This window comes from Sorex araneus, chromosome 1 (assembly GCF_027595985.1).
Source record: "Sorex araneus isolate mSorAra2 chromosome 1, mSorAra2.pri, whole genome shotgun sequence".
In the NCBI taxonomy this organism is placed as follows: Eukaryota; Metazoa; Chordata; class Mammalia; order Eulipotyphla; family Soricidae; genus Sorex; species Sorex araneus.
The window spans coordinates 19,627,085-19,641,064 of NC_073302.1; the positions used below are offsets into that span (position 1 = coordinate 19,627,085).

At 47.1% G+C, this 13,980-nt stretch overlaps 1 protein-coding gene across 1 annotated transcript in view; it reads left to right on the top strand.

The window, feature by feature from the left end:
• Positions 1-13,589, top strand: part of TNC (tenascin C) — a 100,591-nt gene extending 87,002 nt beyond the window's left edge. Inside the window, 6 exon segments of the mRNA XM_055123396.1 lie at positions 3,924-4,056; positions 6,335-6,486; positions 7,107-7,203; positions 8,069-8,230; positions 11,589-11,752; positions 12,859-13,589. Of these exon segments, the coding sequence (XP_054979371.1) occupies positions 3,924-4,056; positions 6,335-6,486; positions 7,107-7,203; positions 8,069-8,230; positions 11,589-11,752; positions 12,859-12,969 (819 nt within the window). The 3' untranslated portion in view covers positions 12,970-13,589.
• The last annotated feature ends 391 nt before the right edge of the window (positions 13,590-13,980 follow it).

Consider the following 13,980-nt stretch of genomic DNA (forward strand, 5'->3'; position numbering starts at 1 on the left):
AAAAAAATTACAAAGCTTTCAGGTTTAAGTCAAGTCAAATACTGATTAAACCCCCATCCCTTCACCAGTGCACATGTTCCACCACCAAGAACCCAATACACCCCCTCCCACCCCACCCCCCCATCTAAGTAGCTAATGATATTCCCTTTATTCTCTATATTCTTTGAGTACATTCCATATTTCCATACAGAACTCACTATTATTGTTTGGAAATTTTCCCCAACAATCAGGCCTGCTGAATAGGCATCATCTAATAATTTCTCTTCATTGCTGCCGCGCAGTTTTGAGTTTCTAATCTTTTAGCTCAGCTCACAGTCAAAATGCATGGCTGCAAGAAGCCGCTCTGGTGCCAAAATGGGTTAGGAGACCTCAGGATCACAGTCTTTAGGCGTGGAAGGTCTGCTTCTCGTGCTGCCAGAACTTTTCTTCTTTAACTCTGTGATTTGAAATAATTTTAAAACCTTCATACAAGTGAGAGATTTTTCTTTCTTTTTTAATTTTATTTTATTGAATCACCATAAGATAGTTACAAGCTTTCATGTTTGGGTTACAATCTCACAATGATCAAACACCCATCTCTCTACCAGTGCACATTTCCACCACCAATATCCCAGGTATACCCCCTCTTTCCCACCCTCCTCCTGCCTCCATGGCAGATAATATTCCCCATGCTCTCTATCTGTTTTGGGGCATTATGGCTTGCAACACAGACACTGAGAGGTCATCATGTTTAGTCCATTATCTACTTTCGGCATGCATCTCCTATCCCAACTGGTTCCTCCAGCCATTATTTTCTTAGTTATCCCTTCTCTAGTCCATCTGCTTTTTCCCCTCCACTCATGAAGCAGGCTTCCAGCTATGGAGCAATCCTCCTGGCCCTTGTATCTACTGTCCTTGGGTGTCAGCCTCATGTGATGTTATTCTATACTCCCCAAATGAGTGCAGTCCTTCTATGTTTGTCCCTCTCTTTCTGACTCATTTCACTTAGCATGATACTCTCCATGTTTATCCATTTATAAGCAAATTTCATGACTTCATCGGTGAGAGATTTTTCTAACCTTTACTTGCACCCTCGTTATGGAATTTTTCATTTTGTTTACCAGATTGTATAGTTCCAAGGTCTTTTACTTTCATAAGTTTGGGTTTGGCTGTTTATCAAAATGATTTGCATGATATTTTTTCCAAGTTTTATTTTGGTTGCTTTTTATTTGTTTGTTTGTTTGTTGTGCTATTTCACTGGCTCGGTTGGTTTGGATCTCTATCTTTTCGGTTGGAGACATCTGTTCAGTGTCCGTTGGTCCTTTTGTCCAGTGAAACAGCTGTTGCAGGATCCCATTACAAAGCAAGAGTTCATTGTCTTTGTTTGAGCAAGTATCATGTCTGATTTGGTTCATCAAGGAACTGGCCAAGTACCAGCCATGTTCAGTGGATGACATCCAAATAACAGTTGTCTAAGCCTTTTTTCTTGAGTGAATCACTCTCCTGGGAGAATTCCCTAACTCCTTGAAAGCAGACTTCCAGTAGCATAACTAGAAAGAGAACCTCAACTTCCCATCTGTAGGAACCTCCACTATTTTTTTTCCAGTGTAACACTTTAGTTTAGCTCACGGCAGAGTCTGGTAAGCTACCCGTGGTGTATTTGACATGCCAAAAACCGTAACAACAAGTCTCACAATGGAGACGTTACTGGTGCCTGCTCGAACAAATCGATGAGCAATGGGATGACAGTGATAGAGTGAACACTAGTACCTCCCATAACTGGGTCTTTTGGATTCACTTTCCACGGAGTAAAACTTCAGCCTACTATTTGGATAGGGAAGGACAGTTACCTAGGCAAGGGAAGAGAAAGCTGGGGATTTATTTCATAATACAAAGGTTTTAAACAGAATTTGTTCTGCTACTTCCTACGCTGACCTTTAGAGGCATCTTTATCTTTGTCTCCAGCCAGTCCCTGATCTCACTGGGGCTGAGTGGCATTCAGCAAGCTACAATGGGCCTGTCCCTTCAGCTTCCTGCTTTCTCCATCTGCCCCTCTGCTGTCACTCCATGGCCCCTGTACATCCACCAAGACTCTTGATATCACGTGTCATTTTTCTTCCCTGTCACAGAACTTCTCATTGTGGACTTGTGTTTTAGACCTTCACCCTTATTCTGGTGGCTCTCAGAGTCCAGCAGAGAGAAACTGACATGTCTATTCAGGCACATTTAACCAGATGGAACTAGTTACCATCAGTCCTTACTAAAGTCCAAGCGATGTCATCTTTCCTGAGTGCTGTCATTCACTTCTGTAAAGTGAGCACCATCATGTCCCAAGGCCACTCCCTGTCGGGCATTGTAGGATTCAGCATTTACCTGCTATTGTGAGTCTCATTTCCAACTGCTCTACTGGTTGGAAGACAACTTTGCACAGCAGCCTAGAGAGCTGACAAGTAACTGTATCCCGAAGTAATTTAATGAATACAGCTCTGCACCTGATCCTTCCCTGAGGACCAGTTCTGGAGCTGACCCATGGGTCTCCTTGGAGCCTTGTATCAAATGTGCACTCACCTGCATTTCCTTGGACATAGGCCAAGGCCCCTGTTCTGTCTGTCTGACTCCAGGAAGCCAATCAGATACAGTGGGAAAAGTCCAGGACTCCTTGGTCACCATCAAATGAGGGAATGAGAGCAAGACGACTCTTAACCACTAAAACTGTGCTCCCTTGCCCCCTCCAGTGGAAAACTCATGATAGTACCATCCTCCCTGTGATGCAGATGTGGGAGTATCTTCCAGAAGCCTCCACACTGACTCGTCCGCATGTTTGCTGTTTATAGAGAGCAAGCATGTGTTTGCTTTTAGGAATGTACACTGAATTACAACCCCAGACACTAAGAGTACCTGTTCAAAGGTAGATCATCAGAAACTAAGAGAGGATTTAGAAGGAAATGGTCTCTGAGGCTGGAGCGATAGCACAGCAGGTTGGGAGTTTGCCTTGCATGTGGTCGACCCGAGTTCAATTCCCAGCATCCCATATGGTCCCCCAAGCACCGCCAGGAGTGACCCCTGTCCAACGCTGGGTGTGACCCAAAAAGCAAAAAAAAAGAAAAAGAAAAAAAACAGAGAGAAGGAAATTATTTTCTGCACACTACAAACCAAACACTCTCAAACCAGGATCATCTGGGAGCTCCAAAATTGACCCCCATCCAGGCCCCACATCTGACTACTGTGATTTAGTCCACTCAGAATGCAGCCCGGGCATTACTTTCCTTTAAAGACTTACCAAAGAAGATTGCAGTCAAATCTTATTTAGGGGCCTGTCTAAAAGTCTAAACTTTTCTTTTTCCTTCATGTAAGACCTCATGCCACCTGAATAAGGTGGCTTTATACCATTCACTAGCTTTTAAACCTTTCAGGAATCTTCATTTCTTGGTGGTCACTTCAAATTCCGTAGCATGGCACTGAAGCCTCCTTCTTCATACCACTTCCCTTCCAGAAATCGAGAATGGTTAAGGTGCCTCTTTGCATAATTTTAATTTAGTCTGGCTTTAGGATCTTTGCTCAGCTCTCACTCTTCCCCTGTAACATCCCAGCCACTAGCTCAAAAACTAACATGGGGCGGGGGGAGCAGAGAGATAGTGCAGTGCAGTGGGTAGGGTGTTTGTCTTGCACACGGCCAACCCAGGTTCAATCTCCGGCATCCCATATGGTCCCCCAAGCACACCGCCAGGAATAATCCCTGAGTGAAGAGGCAGGAGTAAGCCCTGAGCATCGCTGAGTGTGACCCAAAAAGCCAAAAAAAAAAAAAGAAAAGAAAAGAAAAAGAAAGAAAAGAAAATTAACACAGAGTGAGATTTGTTGGGATTTTGTGGAATAAGTGAATGAAAAGATGGGTAAAGAGAATGCACTAGGGCCCAAAGTTATTGCATTCTTTCTTCTTTCACTAGGAAGTCATTGTGGGGCCAGAAACCACCTCCTACAACCTGGCAGATCTGAGTCCATCCACCCACTACACGGCCAAGATCCAGGCCCTGAACGGGCCCCTGAGGAGCAAGTTGGTCCAGGTCATCTTCACCACAAGTAAGGGCTTGAGGGAACAGCTGGGGCTCAAGACTGAACTTTAGGCCTGTGTTATCCCTGGCTTCTCCTCAGACTGCTCCGTCAGTGCTCGCATCGGTCTGAAAGAACCAATTTCCTGCTCCTGCCCAGGCGCCTCTTGGTGAGAGGAGCCTGTGGTGAGAACAGCTGGAGTCATTCCTCCTTTCCACCACTTTTCTCTGTGTAACTGGAGAGCCTTACTTCCGCTCTGAACCTCAGGTTCTTCAGTGCAATGGAATCAAAGACCTTCCCCTTCTTTTTTTTTTTTTTTTTTGCTTTTTGGGTCACACCCGGCGATGCACAGGGGTTACTCCTGGCTCTGCACTCAGGAATTACCCCTGACTGTGCTCAGGGGACCATATGGGATGCTGGGATTTGAACCCGGGTCGGCCTCGTGCAAGGCAAACGCCCTACCCGCTGTGCTATCTCTCCAGCCCCAGCCCCCTTCTTTTTTTTTTTAATGTTTGCTTTTTGGCTCAATCCCAGCATTGCAAAGGGGTTACTCCTGGCTTATGCACTCAGGAATTACTCCTGATGGTGCTCAGTGAACCATATGGGATGCTGGGAATCGATCCCGGCTCGACCGCGTGCAAGGCAAACTCCCTGCTGTGCTATCACTCCAGCCCTCCTTCCCCTTCTTTAGGGGAACCTTAAGAGGTTCCTTGTGTTATGCTTGAATTCCTTGCCTAAACCTGTCCAAGCCCAATAAAAATAAGCTCAGGGCTTCTAGTTTTTTTCTGTCAGCATTTACAAAGACTTTCTGTGTTCTGTACTTGGGCCTCCCACCAAATGGATGTGATAAACCAAGATCAGCAGCCCCATTTTGGGGGATGAGGAAGCAGATTTTCCCAGAGGCTAAATCACCTGCTCCAAGATACACCATGAGTTACAGTCAAAATTGAGCTCTGGGACAAGAGCACATTGGGTGAGGCACTTGCCTTGCATATGACCAACCCTGGTTCTATTCCCAGTACTGTAGATGGTCCCTTGGGCACTTTCAGGAGTGAGCAAAAAATAAGATCTGTGCATCAGCAGGTATAAGCCCCAACCCCTGGACCCTGGTGTTCCAGGATTGGAGACCTGCACCTCGCCAGCTGCAGATGCAGACAGTACAATTGGTTCCTGTAATAACCACTAAGTAATAGAGGAACTCATTCCTGGAGAGCTACCACCTGGGCCCAGCACCACCCTCCTGATCCACACAAGGCACTGTGGTCACTGCACACACCTGCTGAAGAACAAACATATGGGGCCCAGGGGACCTCATGCAGTTATTGAGGCAGGTGCTGGGGTCATAAACCTTGTGCCCCTTGAGAATGCTCTCATACTGGGGACATGAGATAAACAGGGAAACGTCTCATGCCTCAACCTCAGACGTGGCCAAGTCCTGGGCAGAGGTCCACTCCGAAAGGAGAACTGGTAGGACCAGCAGTTCTCTAGCTCCCGTCAAGCACACCCTCCGTGGCATCCATTTTTCTCAAACTTTTCAGCATGGACCCACATTACTACTTGTGGAAATTCCCCAGGCATTTGATCTTACCTTCCAGGATTCCCAGGTTGGGCCCTCTCTGTTGCACTTTCTCCAGTCTCCTGGGAAAGACGTAGGAAATTCAACTCCAACCTTTGTCTTTGATTTCCAAACCTTCTATAAAGACACAGCTGGGGGCTGGGATGATAGCATAGTGAGTAGGGTGTTTGCCTTGTACGCGGCTGACCCGGGTTCGATTCCCAGCATCCCATATGGTCCCCTGAGCACCGCCAGGTGTGGTTCCTGAGTCCAGAGCCAGAAGTGACCCCTGTGCATCACCAGGTGTGACCCAAAAAGCAAAATAAATAAATAAATAAATAAATAAATAAATAAATAAAATATCTTTAAAAAAAAAAAAAGAAGACGCAGCTGCAGCCAGCCCTAGAGAGCACCCTGATCCCCAGAAAGAGAGACGGTCATCCTGCCAAGTCTTGGCTATTCACTGGGAGCCACCTGCTGCTCTGAGTCAAGTGAAGAAGATCCATTTGACTCATGTATCTCCCAGCAGCTCAGCTTCCCCCAACACAGGGGACTGAGAGGGGCCCAGCGTCCTTAAATAGATAGGCTCTAAACTCCCTAAGAAAGCCATAAAACATTGTATCTCCATCTTGGACCAGAGCACAGGGGCAGTTATTTGTCTCTGGGCATCCAGCCAATTAGCGGAGATGGAGTCAACAGAAGCTTCCTCCCTCAGGCCCTCCCATGCTGACACTCCACTGTCTTCTCCCACAGTTGGACTTCTGTACCAGTTCCCCAGGGACTGCTCCCAAGCCATGCTGAATGGGGACACAACCTCTGGCCTCTACACCATTTATCTCAATGGGGATAAGGACCAGGCGCTGGAGGTCTTCTGTGACATGGCTTCTGATGGAGGTGGATGGATCGTGAGTATCCCTCCAGAAGGATCCCCCACAGAATAGACCATGGGGGTTCTCCCTACTCACTCGAACAGTCCCGTGCACTGGGTTTTGCAAGGCAGAGACGCAGATCATCTGCTGAAAAAAAGGACTGAGAGAGAGGCACTGTGTCAAGTGATTTTACAGGGTTTATTTCAAGCCTTTTGTCATGATAGGGTAGTCTTTTATAACTCATAAAATGTCTTGCTTACAACAGTTATAGGTTCTCAGCAAAACTGAGCTGAAGGCTCAGAGAGGTCCCTTTATTTCCCCTGTGTGTCTTACATACACACACACACACACACACACACACACACACACACCAATATCTTACACCAAAGTGATGCATTTGTTGCAGTTAAAAAAAAAAAACTTGCAGTGGCAGATTCTGATCAGCCACAGTTGGGCAGTATTTTTCTTTGGGATGTTCAAGTGAAAGCCCTCACCATTAGAGATTGGAGGCAGCACCCATCAAGTCACACAGCACGTTAACAATAGAGTCCATGGCAGGTGCTTTCACTACATCAGATGCTTCTCCCTTGGCAAATGGCGCCTCTTTTCCCCACAGTAGCTGGAGAGCACCCGGATTTCATTGGTTCTGTTTACAGGTATTCCTGAGACGCAAAAACGGACTTGAAGATTTCTATCGAAACTGGAAAGCCTACGCAGCTGGGTTTGGGGACCGCAGAGAAGAGTTCTGGCTTGGTAATTTGATTCTGCATCTTTGTGCCCCAAATGTCCTGTTTTTGTACCCCTGGCCATTGGTTGTCATTCACCTTGGACATAATATATTAAATTCTTACTGAAACAAAAAGATTCTAAATTCTCTAGGAGAATAAAAATAAAAATCTGGGCAAGGAAAAGCCAACACCCAGGTTTTCAGATTAATCTAGTTTCAAATTGTTTATGGAATGATTTATAGGCTACTCATCACTTGGGTATCATTGATAACTGTTTCAGTCCAGGTCTCCAGTTGCTGAGACAGGTACTCGGAGCTGTAATCTCTCAGTCTCGCTGCACCCTTGGACCATGCACAATTTCCCTCTGGCTTCTGGGGAAACAGTCTCTGAAAGTTAATTAACACTGTACCTCTAGGAATCTAGCCAGTCAACAGTATGGCTGAAGTTAACTTGCAATCTCCCTAGTCATAGCTATCACACCATCAGCCATCCCTTCATCCAGCTCCCATTTCTGACAATCCAACTGAATCACAAGGGGCACTATTCCTCACATAGATGCCCAGATTGGCATATCTGTCTTGCTTTCATTCATTTACCTCCACTGATAAAGAGTTTAAGAGATGAAAAGGTGTTTTCTTCACTCGATCTCCTTTGACTTTCATTAGGCCCTCAGAGATTGGAAGGGAAAGATGTCAAGCTGGTCCTTACACGAGTCTCAGAAAGATCACGCATTTGCCTGGTATCACACCAGAGAGAAGACTGAGCTTTAAGACTGTCTGTGGAACATAAACCTTGTTGCAGGGCCCCCAGCTGCTGCACCTACAGGGTGGAAAAGAAATGACCTTAGTTCGCTGTGCTACTTCAGTCACCCTCACTTTTATCATCTACAGGGCTGGACAACCTGCACAAGATCACATCGCAAGGGCAGTATGAGCTCCGGGTGGACCTTAGGGACCACGGGGACTCAGCCTACGCCGTCTACGACAAGTTCAGCGTGGGAGATGCCAAGAGTCTCTACAGGTTGAAGGTGGAGGGGTACAGTGGCACAGCAGGTACAAAAGAACCCATAAAATTACAGAAACCCACCTAGGGGGAGAAGATAGTACAATGGTTAGGGTGCATGCTCAGCATGTGCCCAACCTGGGGTCAATCCCCAGCACCAAATGGTCTCCCAAGCTTCACTTGGTGCATCCCTGGGGACTCACAAATATTATTGGGTGTGGCCCTGGAGGCCTCCAGCTCTGTGTGGTGGCCCAGGTAACTCCAGCGGCACAGGACTAGAGCAGAACCTCAACCCCTTGCATTGAACCACCAGCCTCATGACCAAAAATCACCACTGGGGCCCTTGGGCCTCCTGAGCTATGCTTGGAAGCTCCTCCTTGCCCCCAACACTACCAAAAGAAAAGAAACTCACTTATTTTTTTTTAAGTTTCTTTTTTTGTTTGTTTTTTGGGTCACACCCAGCCCAGCAATGCTCAGGAGTTATCCTGGCTCTGCACTCTGGAATTACTCCTGGCAGTGCTTGGGGAAACCACACGGGATGCCGGGGATTGAACCTGGGTCAACCCCGTGCAAGGCAAATACCCCACCCACTGTACTATCACTCCGGCCCCTGAAACTCACTTGTTATTTTCAACCCCATTCATTATTTCTTCTTTTATTAGTCAAATCATTAATTTTATCCTTAAACATTTGAATGCCTACTAGTTCCTGGTCCAGGACTTTTGCAATAGAAAAGGGGTTGGGACATATTTGGGTCTTAAAAACAAACAAGAGAGTGGGCATTCAAACAATCAACATTGTAATTTAATGATCATCACTCCGAAAGTCTCTTTTCTTCATTTCTAGATGACACCTTTCAGACTGATAGGAAAACAATCTTTAGGGGGTTTTATTGTTCATGTCAGACTGGAGCAATAGCACAGCAAGTAGGGTGTTTGCCTTGCACGCAGCCGGCCCGGGTTCAATTCCTCCATCCCTCTCGGAGAGCTTAGCAAGCTACCAAGAGTATCCCACCCGCACGGCAGAGCCTGGCAAGCTACCTGTAACATATTCGATATGCCAAAAGCAGTAACAACAAGTCTCACAATGGAGACGTTACTGGTGCCCCTTCGAGCAAATCGACAAACAACAGGATGACAGTGCTATACTGCTACCATGCTAATGTTCGTGTTTAATGTTCAGTGCTTCTCAGATGCATGACCTGCCAATGGGTCCCAGTTAGTGGCAGGTGTTAACTGGGATTGTCTGATTTCGATAGAGCCTCTTCATTCCTTTTAAGTCCTTGGTTTTTCTATCATGGGTATTGTCATTGGTCTGTTCAGCGCATGGTACTTTGAGTGACAAACAGTCCACTCCCTCACCCAACTGTCATCCATGCCACAAAGTCATCCCACCTGAGAACATACCCTTGGGAGCAGGGACCCACAGACTCTCACAAACTCACTTCTTATCTGGTGTCTTACCCAGTTCAACTCTCACAGACTCTTTTAACTCGGAATAAGCTTCCTTCCTGGCTCCAGATTAGAAGAGAAATAAACAAAGCAACAATATTCACTCAGACCACTAGATACCAGCCACCCGCCCACCCCGCGAGTATTTCACATTCATTCCCCCCACTCAATCTCACAAAATCCACACAGGAGAGCATGGCTCTAGTGCAGAGGAGGAAACAAAACTTGGTTATTTGCCCAAGTCGAAATACCCTGGACCCAGGGTGCAGGTTTGTCTGCAGCAAAGACATGAGTCTGGTCACGAAGAGTGATTAGGCTGGAGAGCACGGATGCCTTAGGACAACCCAGGGCCACTTGGGGCCACGCCCAGCTAAGTCTATGTAAGTACATGGTACGACAAGTCTCCTTATCTCTGAGAATTCTCCTCAGAGAGATGGAAACATCCAGATAAAGGTTTGCCAAAAGCCAGACTCCCTTTACAGAGGCTCTTTAGAGAAGGCTGCCTGGTGGCAAATGAAGGGAAAGGTCCCAGGGTGAAAATTGTTTCCATTCCTCTATCCCTCAAAGAATTCTGACTCTGTGTACCTGGCAATAAACAAACACCCCTGTAGGGAAACATGGCTTCTTGAGGTCAGAAGGATCATGCTACAGAGAGCAAAGTTTCAGGGCTGCAGGAATGCAGTCCCTCCCATCTGACCCCCCCACCCCGCCAAGGAGAACCCCTGTAGGCTGTTTTGCCCTGTGTGTGTCCAGGTCCCAGCCTCTCCACCACAAGGCATTCTGGTCCTCGATGCTCAGCAGTCATTCCCACATGCCTGGTCTCGCCATCCATTTAAAAGGCATCTCAGTCCCTTTGATACTTGCTTCAAAATAGTAGGCAGAAAAAAAGATGCCTCAGACTCTTGACTTTTTATGGACACCGTTGCTGTAGTTAGCAGCCAGGGACACAGAGAGAGATGGTACTGCACATGTTTTTGCAGCTCAATATATTAAATCTGTAAGCTAGATTCCCAAATAGAATTCTACATCATGGATAAACTTGGTTCCATTTTATACATGAGAAAACTGAGACTCTGCCTGTGACCTGTTGCTCTTCCCAGACCCAGAGCAGACTCTCATCTGTTCACAGAGTGAAAATCATTGAAAAGACAGAAGCACTGACCCCTCCCCCCCAAAAAAGCAAGAAAGACTATGTTTTTAAAAGGGGTGAATCTATGCTCTAGTGGAGAACAGCTGGGCCTGAAGAAGTAAGACTGTCACTCCGTTAGCTCAGAGTTTCTACGCGGGACCTGATTGATCTGGTCCAAACAGTTTGATCCGCACTCGGACCTGGTCTTTTCCTTGGAAGCCCGGCATCTCTGGCAGGCTCACCATATATTGGGTCTCTCCTTGCTTAGGTCCCTTCTGGCTTCTTCTGGCTCCTTCCAGAGGTTCCCGCAGGCAAAGTCCCAGTGCGGGAGCTTTGGGGAGACTGAGTGTCCTCCAGGTTCCTCCCAGACTTGGTGTTATAATACTATGGAGAGTGTCATAACACTGACCATTTCTCCTTTACGCTCTTTTCTACTTTCTCCTACTCGACCCATGCTCGGTTTCCCTGGGAACACAGCGGTGGCCGTTTGTTGAGAGCAGGGTCCCCTAATAACTTGACTTGAGCAAAGTCAAGTGACCGGCCTCAGGCCAAGACCAAGTGGCCAAGGCAAAACTGAGGCATGGGAGAGGCTGGACTCTGCAAAGCCCTCTGCAGCTCTGTGCTCATGACACTTTGCTTCTTCCTGGGTGCTGACTCCTAGGTCCCATCTAGGCTAAATGTCACCTATACCTAACTCTGAGCCATGCTCAGAAGCCAGAGCCTGTCTGCTGTCATTCCTACCTCCATCTGCCTTTCTTGGTCCATCTGTAAACTCTAGGACCCGTGACTGAGGTCCCTCCCCCATCTCTCTCTCTCTCTCTCTCACAGGGGACTCCATGGCCTATCACAACGGCAGGTCCTTCTCCACCTACAACAAGGATACGGACTCTGCCATCACCAACTGCGCCCTGTCTTACAAGGGGGCTTTCTGGTACAAGAACTGCCACCGTGTCAATCTGATGGGGAGATACGGGGACAACAGCCACAGTCAGGTGAGTGAGCTGTGAGAACCCAGGCCAGGTCATGGAGTCCTGGTGAGGGGGAGGTGGGGAATCAAGGAGACCCTTCCCCTCCTGGTCAGCAACCATGTGGATATGACAAGATCTTTCCCAGCACAGTGAGGAAAGTGTTTGGTGACAATGCGTGCCAGGTAAAATCCCCCAGAAACAGTCTGTGGGAGCCCACAACAATTCACCGAGAGCAGACCCCAAACTCAGAAAGCTTCCCTCGCACTTTGGTCTTTGTCTGAACCCCCCAAAGAAAGTAGATAAAAGGGGAAGTCATTGGTTGGAGGGAGGGGAACAGGGAGGTGTGGAAGTAGTCGAGCACATGCCAGTCACTGCGGCACGACTGCATGTGGCTCTGGTGGCCCCAAGCACCAAACTGTCAGAGTCCATCCCTGGACTGAGCCCCAGAGAAGCTGGTTCCTATTTTAAGTGCAGGTTATTGAGGTGAGGTGGCTAATCCAGGGCCCGAAGCTGACTCCTAACTCTGTCCTGCAAGCTCCCACAGAACCCCCCAAGTGAACCTTGGAATGAGGACCCACCCTAGACTTCAAGTCTCAGAGAACACTGACTTCTCTGAAGTCCCCAGGGCAGGTGCGAAATAGTATCCCCACTTCCTGTGTCACCCCACTCATCCATGGTACAATAGCACAATTTCTGCAACCCCAGACACAGATTTAGGAGCACCCCCTCAGATATTAGTGGGCTACCCCCTATCCGATGGCTATGACCCAAAGAGCCTAAAGCAAGGAGCATGAACCCAGTACTTACCATGACTCAGCCCTCTGCCTGGGACTAGCTCCTGTACTCAATGGTGGAAAACTTCAATTTGGGGTCAGCCACCATTTTGTTTTAAAATGGCAAATCAAGACTCAATTTAAACTCAACGGACAAGCAGCTAAAGTAAAGGAGCTGGGTCCAATCTAGCATCCCCTTGAACAACTTTCATGGACACAGACCATTTGACAGACACACATAAGAGAGCTGTGAACCACCAAATGCTCAAGCAGAATCTTATTTGTCAACTAAACGACAGTAGTTGGTGAGAACCTGGCCAATGGCATACCCACCTGGGGTTCTTCTTCATTTTACAGGGCGTGAACTGGTTCCATTGGAAGGGCCACGAATACTCAATCCAGTTTGCTGAGATGAAGCTGAGACCCAGCAACTTCCGGAACCTTGAAGGCAGGCGCAAACGGGCATAAATTCCAGGGACAACTGGGTAAGGGAAGAATAGGGCCCAGAGAAAGAAAATAATTTTACCAAAGCATCATCAGTACCACCAGTCTCACCACCAAGCTGCACCTGAGAATTTGGGGCAGGACTTAAAGTTAACCATGATCATCAAGGCCAAGGGCAGCGGCCCTGGCCTCGCCGTCAACTCTGCGATTCCTTCCTTCGCACCAAAGACAGCAGTCCCCAGCGGGTTTCTGTTTTGTTGTTGATTCAGCAAAAGTCTTCCAGTGACAGTATCACCATGGTGTTCCTTCTCTTGGGTGGCTCTGGGAACGGGAAAGGGGTAGGCTGTACAGTGGTAGTTTCTAGAACCAGCTGTAGTTTACACAAAGTTGTATAATTAATGATCATTATTTTTGTTAGCAGGCGATTAAATGTGTGTCCTTGGAAGCTATTCCCCTCCTCCTATTTTTTTTTACCTATCACAGAAACCAGAAAGGCAATTCTGTTTCCATTTTAAGAATATGAATTAATAGTATTAATATAATAATAATGGTGATGAAAACTATGGATTTTTAAGAGACCGTCCTTTCCAAAACACACCTGGACCCTACCTAATTGTATTTTTTTTTAATAAAAGCACAAGTACTTTTAAGCCGTGTTCTGTCTTTCATGGACCAGACTGATTTACACGAAGCCTCTGTATTTGAATGTCAGTACAAAGGCCAGGAAGAAAGATGGAAGGAGAACCATCAAGTGGGAATGGAGAAAGATGGGCAGAGCTGGAGGAAAACGCTTTCTGAACTAAGCCGTCCTGCTAGGATGTGGCTAGCACCGAGAAGCTGGTTTCTTGCTCCACATTTCCCAGACAAATTGATGCTTCAAAACAGATTCCCAAACTTACTACGCTTCCCCTATCAGAAAAAAAATTGTTCAGTGTCCCCCTGGAAATCTACCTTCTTTGAGTACCAAACAGAGAGTCTCCCATGATTACCCCAGGGCCCCTGCCTCCATTCTGGATCCATCCAGTGACCCAAAGG